The 26,022-nt window shown below is 41.1% G+C and overlaps 1 protein-coding gene across 1 annotated transcript in view; it reads right to left on the reverse strand.

Annotated features, from left to right (window-relative positions):
- LOC146567504 (uncharacterized) overlaps positions 1-26,022 on the reverse strand; it is an 84,606-nt gene that overhangs the window by 49,644 nt on the left and 8,940 nt on the right. The window contains exon 4 of the mRNA XM_085287415.1: positions 2,316-2,435. Within this exon, the coding sequence (XP_085143541.1) occupies positions 2,316-2,435 (120 nt within the window). The remainder of the gene's footprint in view (positions 1-2,315; positions 2,436-26,022) is intronic.

Raw genomic sequence — 26,022 nt, forward strand, 5'->3', positions numbered from 1 at the left:
TGCCCAGGAGCCAAAAGGAAGAGCGATGTAAAGTGACTGATAGTCTTTATTCCTGTTATCTAGTGCCAACATCATGGTGTTTTTTGCTCTTGTGAACAAGTAGAGACTGAGTATTATTTTTGCAGCAGCAATCAAGCCTTTCTTGGAAACGAAGTCACATTTACCTTGGAAAAACATCCAAATTTGAGTTACTCACAGGGCTACAAACAAGGTAATTCAAAAAGCCTATGTTGTCACATCTAATTTGTTATGAGTCTGTATAACAGGATGTTGACATTTTCTTATTCCCACTCACTGCGGGTCAGGCCTGTTGATCCAGCTAGTTAAAGATCTCAGTGTCTGCCAAAATCCCTCCTATAGCTCAAGGTCTACAGGTCTGACTTTCTCCATAATATTGTTACATAATTAATACATTAGGGTCATTTTTTCCCCATCTCCAAATCTGCCACCATCAGAGATGATTAAAAGTTCCCATGTGGTCTCTGTGAAGTCTTAATTCTCCAGCAGAGGAGTATAGGACCTTGGCTGAGAGTCCGGAAGAAAGAATATCAGATTTGTGATTTTATTTCAAATGAGTGCTTAAGCCCTGGACTTTCATATTAGTAGAGCTCCTATTGAGAGAGAACCTCAATCTGATCAAGTCTCATTACTTTAGCAATCAAAGTTTCGCCCCTGGGGTCCTCCCCTCAACTCCTGCCTCCCACCTCCTCCCGTCTCCCGTCTTTTTTTTCTCCCCCTCTGCTCGCCATCATACATTTCTGCCACCAAGGCAGAGAAGAGGAGAAAGGGAGAATGGCTTGCGCAAATCCTTGATTGGCCAAAGTCTATCCTCCATCTAGGATTACAAATAGAAATGGAACATTTGAGGACAAAGGAAGGAGGGGTAAGATGGGAAGAGACAGAGAAGGAAGAAGGAGATAGATAGTGTGTTAGGGAGAGATGTGAGTTGCAGAGTTATGGGCACAGAGAAAGACAGAGAGAGAGAGAGAGAGAGAGGGTGGCTAATATAATTGAATTAAAAAGATGGAGCGGGGCCATTTCTAAGCAGGTGGGAGTGTGGAGTGAGAAAGAGCAGGCGAGATATTAACTTCTAATAAAAGAGAGATTAGAAAGTGGCTGGGAGGACTGCTCTGTCTTTACCTGTGGGAGTGACGGCCCCCACATAACCTTTCACTGCAATATGCACACTGATATTGGCCACCATATTATGAGCATGCTACACACAGACAGACGAATACATGAGCATTCACGCGCACACGCACATTTTTTACCTGAAATAACCACACACACACACACACACACACACACACACACACACACACACACACACACAGTACATACAGTATATATACACACATATATGCAGGAATATACGACATTTGATGAGACGTACAAGCGGGCGCACACACAGAGTGCATTATCAGCTCTCAAGCAGTGATCCAACAGGCAGCAGCTATCAGATAATGAAGACGCAGCTCTTTGGGAAGCTTCTGCCATACAGACAATTAATTAACTAATTGGTCTAATGAGCTTGTTAATGCCACGCTTTTTTTTGGCAGGCTGTGTGAATACATTAACGAGGCTAATTCAATTAAACAGGTGCAGATTTCACAGCTGCCTCTCTCATGAGCATGAACGCACACGAGCGCACACACACACACAAATCCTACAGGTGTTGTGTACATGCTCGCTTCATTTGACTCTGACGTCTTTCTCAGCGAAAACCTTGGCATTCGATCAAAAGCATAATGATATGCAGATCAAGTGGTGTGTACTTGTGTGTGTGTGTGTGTGTGTGTGTGTGTACGTCAGTCAGTGCTTGTGCCTCAATGGGCCGGTGTTCCTTTGAATCAGAAGTACAGCTCAATAAGCTCTACTAGCAATGGTAATCTGTATAATTGAAAGGGTATAAAATAAGTGGGTGGAAAAGTGATTGAAGCGCTAGGATGGCGTAGTTAAATTAGCTAACAGAATCCCAGGGGTCAACCAATAATGTTAGCCAAGGGTTCACAGTGCAATGCAATTCATTTACTCAAAAGCTTTTCAGTACTGTATGTTTATTTGTGTACTTATGTGTTTGACCAAAAAAGACTATGACCCACGTGTTAAAAACACTAAGCATGTCTTCTCTTGAAGTTACTCTTTCCCATTTCTTGGCAGCCTTCGCTCACAAATGCTCTTACAGCGAAGCAGCAATTCATTATAGATAAATAGGACTCATTCATTGAAGAATCTGTAAAATGTCTTTAAATTTTATACAAACATAAAAGAAGCATTTGAAGTATGCGCTTGTGTACCCTTTGCGTGCATTTTACCTTTTGCCTCGTTCCATTCAGCTCGTCAGTTAGTTGCTTAATCCTCGTCTCTTTCTCCTCCACCATTCTCTTGAAACGATTGCGGAGCTTGTCTTTCAAATGCACCATTTTGGCCTTGGTCTGGAGCAGAAAGAACAGTATTATTTAGTCATTGTCATAAACTGGAGTCAAAGTGTTAGTCAGTTTACTTTTAACGTTGCTTCTATCGTTGTTAAAATTGATCGAGAGAAGCAGTTATGAGCAAAAGTGTTGTAGAGTTTTTAAAAAGAATCAAAATAAAGTTTTAGATTCCTGCAAAATGTCACACTATGATTTCGTCACAGTGATTTTCTTGCTCTGCACACACATTAATATGTTTATACACTTAGATTACATTATAATGTACATGCAAGCATTGAGACTGCCTCAAGGCTAAGCTCATGCACAAATGCAAACAAACATTGGAGTGCTGGACTGATGACACTGGGCTTATCTAATGTGAGGTCAACAAGCGACTGTGCTTTTCTTGTGTGTGTGCAGTGTATATGCACGCTGATTTAATGGGTTGTTACACCGATACAACAGAAGTTCCCTCACAGGAAGACTAAAGCACTAAGATTCAAGCCAGAGTACGGTTCTGAACTTACCAGTGACTAATGCATTGCTAATCATTCAATATTTAATCCATACATGAAAAGAAAGAGCAGAAAGTTTGATTCCTTTACACTACCACACGATGGGAAATCACTAATTGCTGGAATATTTTGTAACTGGCAGAAATAGTGTTAACTAAACTTGCCGGGAGATGATACCACTGATTAATTTTCTCCAGCTTCATCATATCCACCCCTTTTCCCTATACATAAGTCTGCTTTCTCTCCCTCCCCCAATCCCCTTCAGCCATTACTGAATACTAAATCAGACCCCCCCCCCCCTTTTTTTTTTTAATTTCCACACAACCTAGTTTCATTTTTCTCCTTGTGTCATTTAGCCTTGACATAGCATAGCATCTTATGCGTTAGGTATGGCTGATGTGAATTTATTGCTATTGTTATCTTTTTTCCATTTGCTGCTTGTCTGTCCAGCTGTATGCTATACATGGCTAAATCATTACCTGTGCATGTGGTACACATATTGATTCCCACCATTAGTAATTTGCAGTAAAATCTTGACAGTTCGACGTGCTAACACAGCTGTGTTTAAGAACCAAACAGCACCAAAAGTGTTCTTTTCGTCAAAGCACAAATATCGCCAGAGGTATTTTGTGTAATGTTTGTTTCTTGTAGATAATAAAGAAGTCTGTGTTTGAGAGTACACCATATGTATGTTTGTGTGTACATGTTAGCTAGGGAGAAGGGAAATAGAGGTGATTGTATACAGCTACAGTGTGTTTTCTGCTGATTTTTGCCATTGCATTCTGCTGCTTATGGACACATATTAAAGCTGTAGCTGCTACACAGTGAACTCCAAACACAGCTTGAAGTTTATACCACAAATGTAAACAAGATTCGTCTATGTACAGTAATGAATATTCCTATTATCCCTGAGTATATAAAATCCCAATGAGCAGTGATCTTAGCATCTTAGCTTTGGCTAAAACCTCTATGGGGGGGATTAAAACTTCCTTAATGCATGAAAAACCTTGTTTTGTGTGTGCAGATACTAAAGTGTCCATGTGTAACTGCAAATAAAATCTCATTCTCTTTAACAATCTCAGTAGCCCACACCAAAAAAATCTCCCTTTTTGTTCTTCTTCTTCTTCATCATCAATCCATACAACTGTTAAAAATCAAAACAACAAAAGCTGAGCAGAAACCGTAACATGCACAATTTGTGCGTGCTCACTGGGTTTTGTCAGCGCGAATAAATATTCATTTATTCTTATGTTTGTCGACAACGCTTTTCTATCCTACCACTAGGCTTCTTTGTCCTGCACTCAGAGAACTTGGGCTGCTCTAAGGTTCTGGGTTTTCTTCTCTTAAGTTGTTGTGTCTTCCTGTCATCATATTACTTCTCATCACCTGCTTGCATAGCCTGGAACCTCGCCCTGGAAACTGGAGAAGTGGGAAGTGATTTGGAAAAATGAGGGCAATAAAAAAAAAAGCACAGGGATGAATGGAGAGATGTGATATAAGGTTATATGCTAACCCAATCAGCAGGCTGCTGTTTGCCGACAGTATAATCAACATATCGGCCTAATGTCATTACAGCTATATGAGAAATAATATTGCGTGAAATGATATTGTGCGGCGCACGCGTGTCTGTGCGGCACACACATGAACTAGCTCCCACGTCCAGATGTATGTAGCCCCCAGCACTTCTTTGGCACAAAAAGACACAAAGATGCAAAATCGTGCATGAATGCAGACATGGCGCAAAAGACTGTCCTTATCGAAAAAACAATTTCAGGATGATTCATTAATTGATCACCTGATGGTTTTCATTGATTACATAAAAAAATACAATTATAATATTATTTCATCCCACTGGTAATTCATTTTTCAAGATTTTAAACAGTAAAACCAAATTTATCAGGAAAAATAGATCACTTCAAATTTAATTACTGTTTTTATTTCATGTGCACAGCATGCGCACGTGTATATATTTGTACAGTCACACAAAAAGGATGCCCACTGGCTCTGACACAAAAGGATATTAGTTAGTGTGTGGCTTCCATATCCTGAATGCATGAGCTGCTGATGGCCTCTATTGATGGACACTGGCGTGAAGCCATCACTCAAGTTATGGAGCTTTAATTGGAGACAGCATAAAACGATAAACCAAGAAACATGCATGGCTGAACAGCCCAATGTAAACCATTAATCATAGCATAGGCAAAGACAAGTGGCCGCCGCATACACACGTGTGAGCAGCTGCAGCGGTGCACGCAGACTGCTCTCGCACCACACACCTTGCATATGTGTGCATGAAACACACGCACACACACACACACACACACACACACACACACACACACACACACACACACAGAGCAGAGACAAGAGACCCAGTCACATATTCTCATGATAGATGACCCATTTAACTTTGATTTCTGAGAGAAATGAGCTTGCCAGTGATACAGGGTTACCCCACACACACACACACACACACACACACACACACACACACACACACACACACAGAGGCGCATACACTTACTCACTCATTCATGATATACATTGATACTAAACATGGGTTACATATATGAAGTCACACAATGCATTCAGTTTATATGCAAATAAGAGTTTGCTTTATTTTGCAGACCAGTGTGCAGTCCCTCTCTCCCACATGTGCGCGCGCACACACACACACACACACACACACACACACACACACACACACACACACACACACACACACTTACTCTGCCTCATATTTGCATGTAAAGCCTTATAATATGGGGCTGATTTGTGATGTAAGCAAGAAGTAAATCGTTCAGCTCTGTCTATCATACCTCTGCTCTCCTTTCAAATATGACTACTCTCTCTTACTCTCTCTCTCACACACACACATACAGAAACTAACACAAAAAGACAGACATATGATGTGTTTTCATAACATTTGATGGTGTTTTTTTAAATATTATATTATATTTTTTTACCTAACAGCTGTAATGCTTGGGAAACAAGTCACCAGTGTCAGCACTAAAAGTTAGTCCCAAACAAGTTAAACAGTGCGTCTCAAATCTTTTTAAACAGCTGAAATTGAATTGCCTTGAAGCTCTTTTATTACTTAACCGCTGCGGCTAATTAACACTGACTTCCACATGCAACCTGGCGATGAAAAATCAGAGAAATCCTGGGACAGTTACAGATCTAGGCGAGGGGGGGAGTGTTTATTAGATAGCAACGGGAGTGGGTAGAGATGTGATTAATTTGAAGAGGGAAGGCTGCATTGAGGAATTTCCTGAAAAGATGAATCCTCACATTTAAAGGGAATATGAGAAGTGACTGCTGCTCTGACTGAAGCAAGAAGGCTATTCTTCCAAATGGGAGAGAAAAGAAGAACTAAGGAAGCCCAAGGTCTCAGTGTCAGTGGGTTGATCAATTCAGTAGGCTGACATGAAACCGGAGGAAGACAGAGATGACAAATATTTCATATTTATTTCTTTTTTTAACTTAAAAAAATTGAATTATTTACCTCATGTGCCTGCTGTCAAATACTCAAACATTTCTTTCTCACCTTTTATACAATGACTAATTATCTCCTGTAAAGTTATATTGTTGCAGTCCAGGCCTTTTCACATTTGGTCCTTGATTGCAAATGCTAAAATTCGACTACACCTTACTACAGCTGCTGTCCAGTGACATATGAGACAGTGTTGATATTTAGACAGATGGATGGTATAAATAGAGGGATAAAAACCTATCAAATGCACACAAACATATAACATGTGCACACACACACACACATACACAAACGCACGTTCCATACAGCAGGCTGCAGCCCCTCAGCGCTCCTCTGTCCTCACATGCTTGGTTTCCCCATCTAATTGCTGCTATTCGTCAGTGTGTGTGCGTGTGTTTTGTGTGTGTGCACATGTGTGTGTGCGTCTGAATTCATACACTCCTGTACTTTGTGTTTTTTGTGTTCCCTTCATAATTTTGTCTGTGTGCATTTACAAACAAGCACGGTGAAAAGAGAGAAAGTAGCATCATCAGACAGACAGGTAAGACTGGGAAAAGAGAAAGGGAGAAAGACAGAAAGATACAGAGGCAGACACACACACACACACAGAGCTGTCACAGTGCCATAGGGCATACAAAACCTGTCAGCGTTTAAAACTACCGGCTTGTACCCTGCCTTGCCAATTGGAATTAGTCTCACATCATATGCCATTTTCTTTGTCAAAAGCAACAGCTATTTTATTCTTACTACAACTAAACACAACAGTTTAAATACAATCAGAATCACTTCACTAAGTACCATAAAAGTCGGCATATTTGTTATTTCCCGAGTCAGTTTTCGCATGGTTCAGAGATTAAGAATTTGATTGTGCATATAAGAAATGCCGTTGCACACAGTGAGGCACGTTAAGCAACAAGGAATAGAAAAATGCACAAATGAAACAAAAGGCCATAAATGAATACAAATCGATATTTGAGATCACTGGCTAAGAAGCTTCCAAATAATACTTGAATACTTTCTTTTTTTGATTGAAGCGAATAAAAAAAAATCGAAGTGCCTGAAACATGCTAATTGCAACGTAACTTGATATGTGATGTTGACATGTTGACATTTTTGTATATAAACAACTGAGACTGATTGCACTCCTTTGTGCAATCATGAAAATATGTGCTGAAGAGTAGAGCTGTTTATGTTCCGTATGGCCAGTGTGTGTCTGTGAAATTATATGACAGTGTCTCTCTCTCTCTCGCATGCTTTCTCTCTTTCCCTTTATATTTAATAAGAAGGTCAACATTATTATGTGTTTTTTTCCCCTTTCACGTGTGTGTGTGTGTGGGTGGGTGGGTGAGGGGGGGTGTTCAACATGATAATTTGTCAGTTTATGTTGTGAGGGGGTAAACAGATAAGCAATCCACAGCACAATCCTTCATCCTGCTCTGATTATAAATCAGCTGGAGCTCTCAAAAGCAATCAGCAAGAGCAATCTGCAGCCGGCACAGACACCTTATCAATCAGAGGGGGCCATCACACTGTCACACTCACACGCGCGCACATAAACTCCCATATTTGTACGGTCCTGCACCCGCACTCACCTACGCATACACTTCGACATAGAGACAGGTATGCCCCAATTGTAATTCTGCATCCCTACCCTGCAGTCTCTTCTTTTAAAACTTCCATCTCTGTTCTTTTACGCCTCTCGTGAAACAGGATCACAACAAGTGAGTCGCAACAAGAGTTTCATCCAGCCAGCTGCCTGGCGGCCACAGAACCGTGCCTAGCGAGACACATCACTCCTAATTACAGTCTGATATTAATAACAGAGAAAAATATTAATCTTGGAGGTAAACACTAAGCCGCTTAAAGGAAAATTGCAAATAAATCAGATTATCTTATAGGAATATCCTCCAAATAGGCCAGGGGGGTAATGAGAAACCTAGGCCCAACCTCTCCCTCGCTCCCGCCTTCTCTCTCTCTTTGTCATTTCCCACTCCCCATTCTCTTGCAGGATTGAAAAAGGTGTGACTGCGTGTACGTGTCTGGGTGTGTGTTTGTGAGCACGTCTGTGTATTTATAAAGCCGCAGTATGATCCACCGCCCCAATCCCACCCCACCAACTCCACCACCACTGGTGTCACCTGCCTTCTTCTTCTCTCTTACCGAATACTGCTGTATTCATTTTTCACCTCCAATTTTATTTGGGTTGGGGTATGGTGGGGAGGGGTGTGAGGGGGGCGCCGCCGAGCAGATTCAATTAGGTTCTGTGATTGGGCCGCTGGCATTCAACGAGGTCATGGAAAGGTTAAGGAATTCAGTGGCACAAACATGATTATAGCTCTGTAGCATTTGATCAGAAGTAAGGTTTGTCACGTCAAAGTGGAGCTCCTCTGTTTCTTGCACCGGGACCATCAGTTTAGCCAGAGTGTTATGTGAGAACGGCTCCAAGTGCTGGTTTAGCCGATTCGTCCAGTGAATGCTAATTGCATGCAGAACACGATGAATAAACAGCATGTTTGGAGATATATACAAAGATATACAGCAGGATTTATGCATAACTCTGTCTTAGAAATGCAAAAAATCCTTGAACTCAAGAAAGTTTCATTGTTCTATCCCAAATGTGAAGCATGTGAAGTATAATTTTAGGCTGTTTTGCTGCCTCGAGTACTACAGAACTTTTCATTACTGAGGGGAAAATGAAGGAAGTCCAAGTCTATCACAATATGTTACAGGATAGAGCTGCTCAACAGTTAAAGCTCAAGCTAGATGCTGGGTGAGGCAAAAGGACAAGGAAATAAATTGGCAACTTAACAGCTCAGTTTCTGAGCAGCCCACTCAGAACCAAAGCCTTGAACAATATTGTGGACAACTTCAAGTAATCTGGTCACATTGGACAAGAAAATGGCTGAGGTGAAGCATACGGTAAATAGTCCAAATGTTGTGTGGGACCCCAAACCCTGTTTTTTGTGGCTGTTGCTATACTTGGAAGTTGAACTGGTTATTAAATTTTTTTATTAAATTTTCCTTATTTACAGTGTAGCTTGATTTGTATTTATTAAACATGCCCATCAGGGATGAGTTTAAAGATGAGAACCAGTAGAATTGTTTGTGTGTTAGCACATTTGGTTTGTGTTCTTTTGGCTCAAATGAGATTCATGTCACCTTTTTGAAATGTTTTTAATGAAAGCCAGCCCATTTCAAAGGGTTCATTGTCACTGCACAAAAGTGCATGTAAGATGTCCTCCAAATAAAGATTAATATGGAATATCAATATTTGTTGCTAATGCCCCTATCATGCTTCAGATAGGACAGACCCAGGACAAACTTGAGAGGTAATGTCTCTCATCTGGACTGGGAATGCTTCTGTGTCTCCCCCAAGAAAAACAGGTGAGGTAGAGACTGAGATTGGAGCATCTCAGACTGCTGCACCAGAGACTTGGACCTGGATGGATGCATGTTCCTACTGTCTAAAATCCATTAAAGTCTTTTGGAAATGTACAGTCATGTGAAAAAAAAAGTTTTCGGGGGTAAATAGTGGCCAGGTGCATCAGTGCTTTTAGTACTCCAGTAAAGTAAAAAAGCACTACATAAGATGTGGTTCATTTACCATTTACCACTTGATTAACTGATCATCAGTTGCTTTAATAAAAACATATATTTGGGAAGTTTGCTGGTCTGGAGCACTCAGATGCATGTTAACACAAAGCTATAATCCTCCCAGCAGTGGACCTCCCAGCAAAATCACCCCAATGTCAAACCATGCAACACTCTGGAAAACAGCAAAAAACCCAAAAGCTACTTCTCTACAGGCCCCGTTTAACATGTGAAATGATAATGTTCATTTCAGTACAATAAAAAGACTGAACAAGTATGGCTTGTTTAGAAGGACTGCCAGGAGAAAGCCTCTTCTCCTGGCAGTCCTTCCATGGCAAAACATGGCAGTAGGTTTGCAAAGTTACATCTCAACAAATCACCAGACTTCTGGAACAATGTGTTTTGGACAGATGAGATCCAAGTGGAGTTGTACACAGTGCCATGTTTGGCCAAAAGCAATCAGCCTATCAGGCCAAACACCTAATAGGGGTGACCACAGGCTTTTGGCTTGTTTTGGAACCACATGATCTGGGCACCTTGCAGGTGGTAACTATGAACTCCTCTGTATTGCAATGTATTCTATAGGCAAATGTTAAGCCTTTTGTTTAATAGCTAAACCCGGGTGAAATTGAGTCATGCAACAGAACAGTGACAGCAGCAAATCTGCACAAATTGGCAGAAAAAAGGCCCAGTCAAAGTCGTCAACCTGACTAAAATGCTGTGGCAGGACCAAAACTGAGCTGTGCATAAACAAATCACTGCAAATGCACTGAAGCAACATTGTAAAGATGAATGGGCCAAAATTCATACACAATGATGTGAGAGACTAATTAAGTAACACAAAAAAACATTCATTCAAGATACATCTGATAACGGTGACTCTTCCCAGGACTTCATAGAGTACTGTGAAAACTTTTCCACGTGGCTTTGGGGGTGTTTCAACTCGGAGTCCACTCCAAGAGTAACAAGATCAGACACATTTCAGACACACCTGATTTTTGACCACTGAGACTGAAAATTGAGTTTTCTCTGGGTGCAGGTTTCATATTTACTTGCAGTTTATTGTCTTACCTTTGCTAGCTTTGGGTATTGAAAACTACTTGGTTAGGTTTAGGAAAGCTCTGCTCATCAAAAAGCGAAAGAGAGTCTCAGCACATGTGTGCACAGACGTTGCATGCTGCAAAGATAATAAGCATGAAAAGAGACAGAACGAATGTCCACAGAAACATTCATTTGCACTTTCTATTTTTTTCTGTGTGTGTGGGGGGGGGCACTCCACACACACACACACACGCGCGCACACACACACACACACACTTTCTCTCACATGCACTCACATACACATATTTAGAGAGTAGCAGAGTAATAAAGCCCACCCTTGCAGTGAAATTAAAGCTAGTCAATGACACTGCCTGCTGAGTACACACTAAATCATTTTTATACTCAGATGAAACAACCAACATAATACTAGCTCGGCACGTGTATCTAATATCACCTGGAGACTCAGAAAAAAATAAATAAAACAAACAAAAAACAAAAACAACTAATCAAATGCCATATTGGATGTGTCAGATTCATGTCAGTACAAAAGATTAATACTAAATATAGGAAATATGGTACAATGGGAGTATGAGATCTTTTTATATTCAAAATGACCAGGCAGAGAGCACATTATGAGATATTGGATTGATAAACAGGCTGTGATGCTGTTGTTCAGTGAGTATAATAGAACTATGACGCTACTCCTGGGTAACCAAAGATTGCAATATGATTTTAATGTGTTTTATAGACACAAGCCCTTCAGTGAAAGGAAATTATGTCAATAAATAAGCAGACTCACATTTTAAAACAAAGGGAATCATAGTCAGTGAAATATGTGCACATATATTATGGTGTTTGGTTATCAAATATGATACACAATACGGTCATGCGTCAACACACACACACATATTCTGACAATAGTACTTGGTGAGCTCTCAACCCTGAGGTTCTGTGAGTGTTAGCGACACATGCTTGTTTTTTATGGTCTTTACCATATGTTTGCTATTTCCATAGCTTCAACTCGAACTTATACACTGCTCAGAAAACATGAAAGGAACACTTTTTTTATCAGAGTCAGTAAAACTTCTGGGATATTGATCTGGTCAGTTAAGTAGCAGAGGGGGTTGTTAACCAGTTTGGTGTAAATACAATTAACAACATGTGCAGTTAGAGGGGCAACAATGAGACAACCCTTAAACCACAAATAGTTTTTAAAGGTCCAAGTCATTGACATTTTTTCCCTGCATCTTTTCTGACTGTTTTTTCACTACTTTTGGCTAACGTCAGTGTCACTACTGGTAACATGAGTTGGTGCCTGGACCCTACAGAGCTTGCACAGGTAGTCCAATTCCTCCAGGATGGCACGTCAATATGTGTCATAGCCACAAGGCTTGTTGTGTCTTCCAAAACGCATGTAGGAGATTCCAGGACACAGGCAGTTACTTTAGGAGCGCTGTAAAGCTTTAGAAGGTGCTTAGCCCATCAGCAGGACCGGTATCTGCTCCTTTTGTACAATGAGGAACAGGATGAGCACTGACGGAGCAACAAAGAACCTCCAGCAGCCCACTGGTGTAAATGTCTCTGACCAAACAATCAGAAACAGACCTCATGAGGGTGGCCTGGGGGTCCAATGTCCTTTAGTAGGTCCTGTGCTCACTGCCTGGCACCGTGGAACATGATTGGCATTTGCCATAGAATACCAGAATTGGCAAGTCCACCACTGGCACCCTCTAATTTTCACAGATCGAAGCACTGAATACATGTGATAGACGTGAAAGGCTCTGGAGAAGTCGTAGAGAACGTTATGCTGCCTGTTCATCGTTCAGTATGAGCGGTTTGGTGGTGAGGAATGGATGAACGCACAGATATCTACAGGTTAGACAACAGCACACTGTCTGCCATTGGGTATCGGGATGAAATCCTTAGACTCACTGTCAGACATGCTGGTGCAGTGGGTTCTGGGTTCCTCCTAGTTCACGATGCCCAGCATTATGTGGCAAGAATATGCAGGCAGTTCCTGGAGGATGAAGGAACTGATACCCTCACCTGAGCTAAATGCAGCACCTCTGGGATATTATGTTTTGGTCCATCCAACGCTGTCAGGTTGTACCTCCGACTGTCAAGGAGCTCAGTGATGCCCTGGTCCAGATCTGGGAGAAGATCCCTCAGGACAGCATCCGTCCTTTCAATAGGAGCATGGTCCAGTTTTGTCAGACATGAATACAAGCACCAATTACTGAGTACCATTTTGAGGTGCTCACAAGAAATTTCAACAAAATCGACTCACTCACTGCATCATTTTTTCACTTTGATTTTCCAGATGTTTTTGAATTCAGCCCTCTGTATGTTGATCATTTTTATTTCCATCAAACAATTGATTCTTTCATTCATAACACATTACCCAGTCCATATCAGTATAGATAACCAGCATGATCTTTCCCATTGAGATCTGATGTGTTTTCAAAGTGTTCCTTTAATTTTTTGAGCAGTGCGTATTAAACGTGTTATAGAATGAAAATGCAAAAGTAAAAAGTACATAAAAACTTCAACAGTTAATTTTTTTGATCAAACAAACTTACAGTGGTTTTCTAAACATTTACATATTTCTTTTCACTCTGACCGGATTTTGCCCAGAAATAAACATGACAGTGTGTGTCAGTTTTCTCATGTCAATCATCTGTCTCACATAAATCACTAGAAGCCACATCCCTTAGTGAGATTTCCCATCTGCTAATGTCTGTCACTTCAGGTTGCAGTCAATAGACCTGTTTGGTACACCCGTCCCTTGGTGGGGTCTAATTGCCCATTGCAACCCTCAAATGTGTCCTACACTCTGCAACTCTTGAGAACCTCCACCAGCACCACCGCCTCCACTACGAAATCCCCATTCCATTCTCAAGATGGGTATTTACATGCCCCACACCGTGGAGAGCAAACAAGCTCATTTAAAAGTTCACATGCTAATGTGTGACATTTAATCCAAACTTTACACGGGGAAAAGGACACGCTACAATAGATTTTGATTCCTTTCTTGTCCCTGAATCTCATCATCTTTTGCCTTCCATATTTATGAGTTGAAAAGGCGGGACACCTTGGTGGAGAGTAGGGGAAGGGATAGGGAGTTGACTGTTTGAAAAGTGGGCTGGGTTAGTGGTGATAATCCAGAGTTCTTTGTTGATAGTGCTCATATGCACAATTTATTGACTGCTCATCCTACTTAAAGCCACAGTTTATAAATCCACCAAATAGCTCCTAAGTTTCCTGCTTCATGTGTATGTGATATTTAATAACTGCAATATTACTAATTAAATCTATTTAATTAATGATTTAATTAATTTTTCATCAGCGTTAGGTGTCTACAGGTTTCTAATTTTTAGCGAGCAACTCCTTGGTTTAACTAATCGCAGTGACAACTGTTTGTAATATCGGCTTATCGAGTTAATTCCATAAATTGGCCAAGTCACAAAGTGAAACTGTTAGAAGTTGTCTGGTAAATGTACTCTGAGAGGAAGCGTCTGCACACTCAGCCAAAAACAATTTTCAAGAGATACACCACTCTGTGCTGTTTTGATATTTCAAAGGGGTGGAAAGAGTGGAAAGTGGAAAAACCAAATGGTTAGCCAAAGGGGCTGCGACTAAGAGGGGTAGTAGTTTCCGCGTATGCGTGTGTGAGCTACATTCTTGGTTCCACCAGCTGGCTGGCTGACACACATCCACATGCACTCGATATTACTGTACATTCCCATGAAGATTTATGACTAATCTAGATTTTATTTGTAGATGCTGAGTATTTAAATCTTAAATCCCGAGTTAGTTCCTCTGTGTGTGTGTGTGTGTGTGTGTGTGTGTGTGTGTGTGTGTGTGTGTGTGTGTGTGTGTGTGTGTGTGTGTATGTGTTGTGTGCACGTGCATGCATGTGTGTGTCTGTTTATGATTTCACAGAAGTGGGTCAAGTGAGCAGAAAGACCTAAAGACACAAATGGATCTAAAATGTGAATTTTCTGAGGCAGACAAAAAGATTTGTGATGTCCAAATAGTCCGCTCGTTTTTGTGTGAGTGCATGCGGATGTCTCTTTCTCTCTCTTTCTCCCACACACGCACTCACACACACATACTCGGATCGACCCGGACAGGCCAGGGATGAGCACACCCCATCTGATCTGTGGCCCGTTCATTCATTAGACCCATGCTCTCCCCTATTGATTTCAGCTTAAGTAATGAGAAAGCTTATCCAAAAATCTTTAGCATTTGGGCTCCAACTTAAGGGAATCAATGGGGCCATTTCCCATTTTGAACAGCACATACGCAGGGGTTTTATGTATGGTGAACGGGACAAATCCTGATGCTGATAAATCAATAAGCCTTTTTGTCAATGGACGGGCATGCTTGCACTCACACATACATGCATATGCGGACACACTTGGCTGATAAATGGTATTTTTGAGGCAATTAAAGTGAGCTGTAAACATATGAAGGCCAATCAATTGGTCAGTGAGGTCTATTATCAAGGCTTTAACACTGATTTAGAAGGGGCTTTAAGTGTGGCACAGTCACTTGTGCAGATCAGCACCTGCATAGATCAGTGCTGCTCTGTGCTAAGCTGCTCATACAACAAGAAAGTATGTGGCTCACCTCTAAAGACTGAAATAAAGAGAAAGAGGAGACTTAGCATTGCTGTATGACATGCAAAATACTTTTTTTTTGTTTTGCTGCTTATGAAGTATTTTAAAGAAATGCCACAGTCAAGTAACACCCTAATTGTAACCCTCACTTTGCACTTTCCCTCTCTTTAAAAATTGGATCTTGCATCGTATTGAAATAAGATAAGTGGAGAGGAGTAGCTGTTTGCTTAACAATTCTATTTTAGCAGGGACAGAGAAGCTTGTTAGGAAGAAAACTAACACATCAGCGCTGCCCCTCAACAACCCATCCCCCAATGCTTCTACTGCGGTAAAGGTGAGACACACGTGTTAGCAAAGTTAACCTACAGACAACATTTCTCTGAGGTAATTGGTTCTGCATTAATATTCATTTGACTTTGCATTTAGTGACTATGGCTCCCTTCACTGCTTTGATGCACTGTGCCTATGTCCCCTGGTACATCACACAACATTAACCCTATAGCTCTGATTATGATTTCAGCCATATATGCATATTTATCCTTGCTACCTGAAATGCAAGCGATTCGATGCTCGACCAAAACCCCTCTTTTCTTCCAGCGTGCACTGGACCTGTCTCTTAATTTATAATTTGAAGTGTATAACATGTCCAGTTCTTTTATCCCCCCCACTTTTTCACTGTGGTTGATCGGGTGCGTGTGCATGCGTTTTGCTGAGGCATGACATTTCAATTGTGCATCCAATCAAATTGGAAAAGAGGCGGTAAGGAAGGTTGGGGAATGATAAGGGGTGCGGGGGTGTAGTGAGGGTTGCAGACCAACCGTTACCATGGTGAATCATTTCTGTCAAAACCACCAAGGTCACAACTGCTGACCTGCAGCGTTATGGGACTTTGGAATAGCATACTGTAAATGGACACAAGGATTTCTCTCTTTCTTTCCTTCTTTACACATTTTGTCCTTACTTTGCATTTTTTCTCTCTCATTATCTTTGTGTACATTTCTCCTTTTCTTTTTCTTTTTTTGCTACTTGAAAAAAAACAAAAAGGCTTCTTGTTTTGCCTTTCTTTATTACTTTCATATTTAAGATTGACTAATTGTACCATTATGAGACTTTTGGTGTTACTGAATCCATTATGCATGGCCTGTGCTGGCAGTGGGTCTGAACACAGCCTGTTTTCAGTCATTATAATTCAGTTTGCTAACACACAGGCATTGTGCTAGTGTAGGGTTAGGGGAGATGGTATGATAAAATATTGAGGGCGAGCAAGGCAGCTGCAGATGCTAGCTGTCATGTGTGAGCGAATGAATGTTATGACAAGCATGTTTAAACATTCATGCGGGGAGGATAGTTTAGGAGGGCTTTTCATTAACACCAATATGTCTTCGTCTCCCCGGTGCAGACACTGCTGGTGGAAGCATGACAACAACAGGGAGGAGAGGAATTAACATCTCGAGAGGAAACTGCCACATATACAGAGAGAAGTAGAAACAATCAGTCCTGTGCGAGAGCACACACAGGCATACACATTTAACACTGGCTGACTCAACCAACTCTAACAGACAACTTTCTCTTATTTACCAGGACAGCTGTGTAACTGTAACATCGTGTTCAGGGCTGATCAAGTAGGTGGAAAACTTCAGTAGTTTCTCACATCAACCACAACAACAGAAATTATTTTGTTCAAATTAAGACTGAGAACGAGGGGGGAGTCCGCTAGGGGGCGCGTTATGGAGTAGACGCGCAAACCACGAGGTCCCATTTATCTGTTAAATTACTTTATGGTTCACCTATTGTGGCCCAATTCAGAGATTTCTTAAGCTCTATTAAGAAAGTCATCAATGTTTTAGCTGTTGTTCTTTCCGTCTTTTTGACTTATCTCGAAGTGAAATGCCTCCTAAGCAGTCTGCTAAAGGAGTGCAGGCTAGCTGCTCAGGGACCGCTAGCAAAACTACCGTTGACCCAGCGACACTGCTAGCTTTCCGCGACATTGTCAAAGAAGTGATTCAAGAGGAAAATGACAACCTACGGGACGAAATTAAACGAGCCATTTCGCCCATCCAAACCACTCTTGACGAATGTACTGAGAAGTTGGGCGAACACGAAGAAGGCTTGAATAATCTGGACAAGCGGTTAGAAGTTATGGAGACATGTTTCGCAGATCTGAGTAACCAATACAAGAAGTTGCTGCTGAAAACTGACGACTTGGAGAATCGGGGAAGACGATGCAACTTGCGTATATTAGGAGTGCCGGAGGGAGCCGAACAAGGGAATCCCACTAAATTTGTTGCTGATCTGTTGCACGTTGTACTGGGTGGTCCCGGCGGTTTGGAGCAGGCTCCGATCCTGGACAGAGCTCACCGGGCTGCGGTTGCGCTGCCCACGGAGGGAGGGCGACCGCGGCCGTTCATTGTTCGCATTCATTACTACCAGGAGAAGGAGCGGATACAGCGCTTAGCCAGACAGAAAGGCCGGCTGGAGTTTCAAGGGAAGCAGATCTTCATCTTTCCTGACTACAGTGCCGACCTGGCCAGACGCCGGGCTGCTTTCAGCGAGGTGAAGGGACTACTACGGATAAAAGACGGAGTTCGCTACGGTCTTCTTTATCCTGCCCGGCTTCGGATCTCGTTTAATGGAGAAACACAGGTATTCGACTCTCCTAAAGCAGTGAAAGATTTCATTGACTCCAAGTTTGAGTCATCTCCCGAATGACATTTCATAAGAACCACCGGGACTTTCATACCATCGTGACTATATTTTTGTCAATCAATAAACGGACGATCTTTGGTTTAGCTTAGTTTCATGTTCAATGTTCATTTAGAAATCTCAGATGTTGGTGAGTTTGCCCTTGTTTCCTGGGAGGTTAAATATATTCCAGTACTTGTCACTTAAAAGGGACTCCGGGGTCAGCTTTGATGAGAAGTGAAACAGGTCCGTTTTTCGGTTACGGGTAAATGCGACGTGGGAGTTTTTCTCTTTCCTTCTCTTAATTATTTTACTCTATTGTGTTGGACTTTGTGACTTTCTAATTTGAATATATTTTGGACTACATGTGTGATTCATAGTTCAGATGCTTCTGCTCATGTGGGGCTGTGGTTATGAATAAGGTGAATGGGACTCTTAATAGAAGCAGGGGAGCTTTGGGAAATTGGTGTGTGTCGTTTGGGGACAACACTGAACACGGGGAGGTGGGTGGGAGGGACTTATCTACTTTTTCTTTTTCTTTTGTTTTTTTTTTTCTTTTTTGTTGTATATTATTTGCTCAGATTATTGTTAACAACAACATTTCAGTGTGCACTCATGATAGGATTGGTATTTGCGTTTGGAACCGCCTTTTTCATCATGTACTTATATGGTGATGACTTCTGTTGATGACACTTCAACTGCTGTGAGTAATGGCTGCCATGTTAACTTTATTAGTTGGAATGTGAAGGGATTGAACCACCCAGTGAAACGAAATAAGGTACTCTCTCATCTTCTTTATCTTAAAGTACATGTAGCGTTTCTTCAAGAAACACACCTTAAGCATACAGATCATGCCAGATTAAGACGAAATTGGGTTGGACAAATTTTTCATTCCAAATTCAATGGTAAAGCCAGAGGTGCAGCAATTTTGATTAATAAGAATACTCCGTTTATAGTCTCTCACACAATAGCTGACCCAAATGGTCGCTATGTAGTTGTGACAGGGTCCCTGTTTAATACTTCACTTATTTTAGCAAAAGTATATGCTCCGAATTGGAATGACTCAACTTTTTTCAATGACTTTCTTAATTCCCTTCCACAGATCAATACACACCAATTGATCCTTGGAGGGGACATGAATATTGTTATGGATCCAGTACTAGATCGCTCCTCAGATAAAAGACTTCCACTCCCTAAATCCTCATTAGTGTTACAGTCTTATTTACAAACCTATGGGGCTGTTGATGCGTGGCGATTTCTCTACCCCTCCACTAAACAATATTCCTTTTTTTCTGCAGTGCATCAAACGTATTCTCGTATAGACTACTTTTTTGTTGACAAAAAATTGCTTCCCAATATCAAGACTTGTAAATACAATAGCATAGTAATATCTGATCACAGTCCTCTTGTTTTGGAACTCAGCTTCCCGGATGAACCCTTTGTGTACTCCTGGAGACTCAATCCTCTTTCTTTGTCGGATAAGGAGTTTGTGGAATATCTTTCCAAACAAATTGATATCTTTATAAGAACAAACATTACGCCTGGCATGGCCTATAGTACGGTTTGGGAAAGCTTAAAAGCATTCTTACGGGGCCATATTATATCATACTGTTCATATACTAGAAAACAGAAACAGAAACGTCTTTCTGAATTGATACACCTTATTTCGCAATTGGATGAGCAACACTCTACAACCCCCTCTCCAGATTTGTATAAACAAAGACTAACGTTACAGACTGAATTTAATTTAATCTCAACCCAGCAGTCAGAGTCTATGATTCTTAAATCTAGAGGAAGATGGTATGAGCACGGAGAAAAAGCATCTAAAATTTTAGCACATCAGCTTCGTAAATCAGAAGCAACTCGTATAATCCCTGAAATTAGGACTGAATCTGGACATGTCACCACTACACCACAAGAAATAAATGAGAGTTTCAAAATATTCTATTCCAGTCTCTATGATTCTGAATCTTTAAACACGCCTGGACTGTTTGAGGCTTTTTTTGATGGAATGACAGTTCCGACTTTAACCTCGGCATTCAGAGACCAATTGGAGGAGCAAATTACAGTGGAAGAAATTAAATTGGCGATTAGCTCAATGCAGAATGGCAAATCCCCGGGTCCGGATGGGTATCCGGTTGAATTTTACAAGACCTTTAAAGACAGTTTATCACCTTTATTATGAGACATGTTCATTGAGTCATTGGTTTCAAAATGTCTTCCCCTAACGCTTCGACAAGCGACCATCTCACTCCTATTGAAGCCAAATAAGGATCCATTAGAGTGTTCATCATATCGTCCTATATCACTCTTAAATGTAGATTTAAAAATACTGTCAAAAACACTTGCTTTCAGGCTAGAGCAATACCTACCATTGTTAATTTCTCCAGATCAGACAGGTTTCGTGAAGGGTAGGCATGGTTTTTTCAACCTGCGCAGGTTTTTAAACATATTACACACCAAGTCAACTACAACCCCTGAAATTGCCTTATTACTCGATGCTGAGAAGGCATTTGACCGGGTGGAGTGGGATTATCTGTTTTATACTCTGCATAAATTTGGATTTGGCCCTAATTTCATTTCATGGATTCAGTTACTTTACTCTTCACCTATGGCACGTGTTAGAACAAATTCGTTATTCTCTTCTTATTTCCCACTTCTCCGTGGTACGAGACAAGGTTGTCCCTTATCCCCTCTTCTTTTTGCATTATCAATTGAACCACTGGCGATTAAACTGCGAGCTGACAGTTGCATTAAGGGCATCTTCAGAGGTGACCAGGAGCACAAAATATCCTTATATGCTGACGACCTCCTACTGTATATGTCAGAGCCTTTATGCTCTCTTCCCCGTGCTCTTGCCATTTTTGAATGTTTTGGTAATATTTCAGGTTACAAGTTGAACCTGCATAAAAGTGAACTTCTCTGTGTCAACTCTATAGCCAGAAAGATTTCATTTTCAGATTTTCAATTTAACGTTAAATCAGGGTATGTGACCTATCTGGGGGTTAAGGTTACCCACTCATACAAAGATCTTTATGAAAGAAACTTTGTCCCGCTGCTTAAAAATACTGAGACAGATCTTCAGAGATGGAACAATTTACCACTGTCATTAATTGGCCGCATCAATTCTATCAAAATGAACATACTACCCAAGTTCCTTTATTTATTTCAATGTATCCCATGCTACTTACCCAATAAGTATTTTATAACACTGAATAAGCATATCTCTGCATTTATTTGGAATGGCAAAAGTCCACGAATTCGTAAAGATTTCATGCAGAGGACTAGGCCAATGGGTGGATTAGCCATGCCAAACTTTCAGTCTTATTATTGGGCAGCAAATATTCGTAATATGCTGTACTGGATGAGTAATGTTACTACAGAGACTCCAGCTTGGCTCCAAATTGAGTCATCCAATTGTGGCAAAATTTGCCTATCAGCTTTGTTGAGTTCAGCTCTCCCATTAGAACTATACACCTATAAACGTAACCCTTTGTTGTATGACTCGCTCAGAATCTGGGTGCAATGTAGGAAAAGGTTGGGGTTACACTTAATGTCAATTAAAGCACCTATCTGCTCAAATCATATGTTCCCACCCTCCATGATGGACTCTGCCTTTAAAATATGGGAAACTAATGGCCTTAGAAATATCAAAGACCTTTTTGTAGATGGGATTTTTGCCTCATTCACGCAGCTCCTGAAGCAGTTTAATGTTCCTCGGCAACATTTTTTCCGCTATTTACAAATTCGTCACTTTGTAAAGAGTCGATTTCCTTCATTTCCAGAACTACCTGAGGAAACTTCTTTGGATAAAATTATTAATATAAACGTTCATAAGAGAGGGGCGATTAAAGAAATCTATGCTATACTATTAGATCTTCAATCTCCTTCTCTCTTCATCCTTAAAGCACAGTGGGAGAAAGACCTTGGGATGACTATAACAGATGAGCTCTGGCAATCTTTTCTCCAGAGGGTACACTCTTCTTCGATATGTGCCAGGCATGGGCTCCTTCAATTTAAGGTCCTACACCGATTACATATCTCCAAGGAAAAGTTAGCCAAGTTCTATCCAGGAGCTGACCCTCTGTGTAACAGATGTAAAGCAGAAACAGGTTCGCTCCTTCATACCTTTTGGACATGCCCCAATCTTCATACCTATTGGGTGTCTATATTTAACACTCTGTCAGAGATGTATAACGTTAAATATGATCCTTCTGCTCTAACGGCTATCTTTGGGGTGATACCTCAAGACATCACTTTGCCAAAACACTATTCGAATTCTATTGCCTTTGCTTCACTTATCGCGAGGCGCCTTATACTTTTAAGATGGAAGCAGGAAGCTCCTCCCACACATGAACAGTGGCTTGCGGAGCTCATGAGGTTTTTACATTTAGAAAAGATGAGATATACACTGGCAGGTTCAACCACCAAATTTCTTAAGGAATGGCGGCCATTCCTGATGTACATGGAAACATTTAAAATGACCACCTTATCATGACCGGATGCCATATCTCTATATCACTATCATAGTTAACTGTACGCTGAATGTCCCTTATACATTTTATTTTTGTATTTGTTTGTTTTTTTGTTGTTTTGTAGGGGTTTCTTTGGTTTGTTTGTTTGTTTTTTCCTTCTCTATTTCTGTTATCTTTTGGGGTATTGTAAATACTGAACAGCGAACTACTGTATGTTCAATGTTTTGTTGTTAACATGCTGCTGTGACTGAAAATAAAATTTATTTTAAAAAAAAGACTGAGAACGAGGGAGATTTCTGTGCCAAATGTGCCCCGCCACCCATGCTGTTAGGTTGTCAGGAGATTTGACCAGGCAGAAACAGTGCAAGTTCTTGATGCTTTCTGGAGACTGGAGAGAAGTAAAGCTATTTGTGGTAATTTCTTGGGAGCGAAGCAACATCTAATCTGTTTACATAACCTTGATGAAGTGAGATCAAGGAACAATTACAGGTGATAAATAGGGATTTAAGCTAATGCTGCTCTGGTGTATAGGGTCCACAATGTGTCCGCGCAGAAATTAATTATCTTTTTTTTTTCTTATTATCAAGCTTATTTAACAAATTTCCCACGTGTGGGACTAATAAAGGTTATCTTATCTTAAGCTATTTGAAGTATCTCTGGAGCTAGTGATTAAAAAAAGGCCCAGATATAACAATGCCGTAAAACAGTTCAACAACACTCTCTTGTTACTTAGGCATGGTATTATGAAAAGACGAGACACATTGTAGCAAACTCAAACTCCATTTAATGGAGTGCAAAATCAATACTTATGCTGATGATCTCATGACGTCAAATCAAGGCGAAGGAGGGAAAAAAGGAGCATCATGCATTCTCAACATAAGTGGCTTTGACTTGCAAAATGTGTTTGCATAACATGAGCTTTAGTTAATGTCATAAATGGCTCTAAATGCTGCAAGGTGCATTAAAAATATGCACAGTCATCCGTTTTACCTACACCTTGATGCAAACATTTTGAATTAATCTAGTTTTCACTGGTCAAGCAATTCCATTTTGATATTCAAATTTGGTGCGCATGTGTGCCTGTGCACGTCTGTGCATGACTGATCTAATCAGTCTTAAATCAGTTAATAAGCCAAGGACACAGAGGAGATGACTCAGCTGATGTGAGCCCGAGCTAATATTAGCATCTCGCCCCCCGTTCTAGACCTGCAATGCATGGAGTAGCTTCTACTGTTTGGGCTTCCCATTACAAAAGTGCACATTTTGGACATTAAGACCAGCAGTTAAGCGCACCGCAGTGAATTCCATTAGCACATTAGCAAAGGTGCCACGACCTAATGCTAAGGTTGGGTGCCGCATTTAAGACCTTACAGTATTTGTTCTCTAAAGCAGCTTAAGTCAAATGTGAGGGTAGCCCTGAAACTGTTCTTAAAACTAAAAGCAAGGCTAATCCAAAAGACAGGCCTGTATATGTGAAAATGTCATTGTTGCCACTCTTCTAAGGGCCCTAAACAAAGTATAAATCTAATGCAAAATTATTCGGAAGCTGTTGTTCTAATTAAACGTCTCCCAATGTCAGATGCAGAGGCCAAACTGGAAGACAGGATGAGTACTGTTCTGTCAAAACTAATAGTCATTTCCAAACCACACATGCTCAACTACATGGCTAAATGTTCAAAAACAGGCACATGCCACAGAGGCAAACAGATACATATACATGAATGCTGCCTATTAATTAAAAGCCAGAGCATGAAGTTGACTTGGGGTAGGCGGTTTGTGACACCACAAATCTAGGAGACTTCCTGTAAGACATAAATCTGTTGTGCTCTCACTCTCTCTATGGCACAGGCACAACAAAGACAGTCTTGTCCGGGTCCCCCCCACCCCCACCCCCATCCATTCATTAGAAGCACAAGCAGCTGCGGCCAGGTTCAGAGACAATCTACATTCTCTCTCTTTCAGTCACTCATTAATTCCCTCTGTCTTTTTCTCTCCGGTTCGCTCTTATTTTTAGCCCTTTTCTCCCTCTCCCTCCATTTCTTGCTGTCCTTCTCCAGGTCCCCCTCTCTTCTCTCTAAACATTGTCTCTTCCACATGGCCCGGATAATGAGTGGTGGAGCTAAACGAGAGGAAACACGGCTCACTATTAGGAGGGGAACGCTGACTGAAGGTTTTAAATAAACGGAGAGAACTTGAGGCCAAATTGTATTTCCAAGGACATAAACTAATGGAACAGCCAGACATTCTCTGAACAAATACACACTCTGTTTAAACAACCATAATAGTTGTAAAAATATACATGTCAATGTAGATCTAACTGAGAGACAGGCTGGCAGAAGGCAAAGAGAAATACATATAAATGCAGATATCCCCCATATATGAAAGCCCAAAAACAAACACTGTTCAATCCTTCTTTTCTTTAGTTTGGAAAGCTTAATATCCTGCATTTAACTGCAGAACAATAAGGACATGAAAAAAGCATAAACGCTCGTCTCTGAAAAGTAATTAGGCAAACGTGTTTTCTTAAGTGTCTCTGATATGCTCTCAGGCACATAAATCCACACCCACACATAAACACACACAGAGAGGAGCCCACCCTGCCTCGCTGTGGGGTTAATTGGGTTATCTAGTCTGATTAGCATAACTAATTAGGATCCTTGTTAACGGAGGAGTGCTATTTATTCAATTAGCGCTCTGTGTGTATGGATCCCCTTCATCGCTGGTATAAGTTCAAATAAAAACGAGGCAAAGCTAAGTAGGCATGAAGGGAGACCTGTGGGCGCCTGTGCGCGTGTTGATTTCATCATTTATCTGTTCGACACACAGATGCTCACCATCAGGTGCCAGGCACTTCAGCCCCACCAGCCCCCCCACCCCTCACTACCACCCCCACCAACACACACAAACACTCCAAGCTTGCTATGCTGTGGCTCTTAAACCCCCTCATCATCATCATTAGGTTTCTGATTAGCATAATTAGCACTGTTAACCAGATGAGCTTGAGTGGAGCCAGGCTGTGCCAGTCGGGGCAGCTGACAAATGTCAAGCTCCTCGCACTTTTCCAGGTTGCGGAGGGGGCTACTTGTTCCTCATCAGGTGGGTTTATGGCACATTTCCATACCCTTAGTGATTGCTAACTGATAACAAATGGTCTTTCCAGCACATTTTGATGCAATGTGCACACACACA

This window comes from Mchenga conophoros, linkage group LG9 (genome assembly GCF_057382185.1).
Source record: "Mchenga conophoros isolate Kocher_MC1m ecotype Shallow Benthic linkage group LG9, M_conophoros_male_GT1.1, whole genome shotgun sequence".
Classification (NCBI taxonomy): Eukaryota; Metazoa; Chordata; class Actinopteri; order Cichliformes; family Cichlidae; genus Mchenga; species Mchenga conophoros.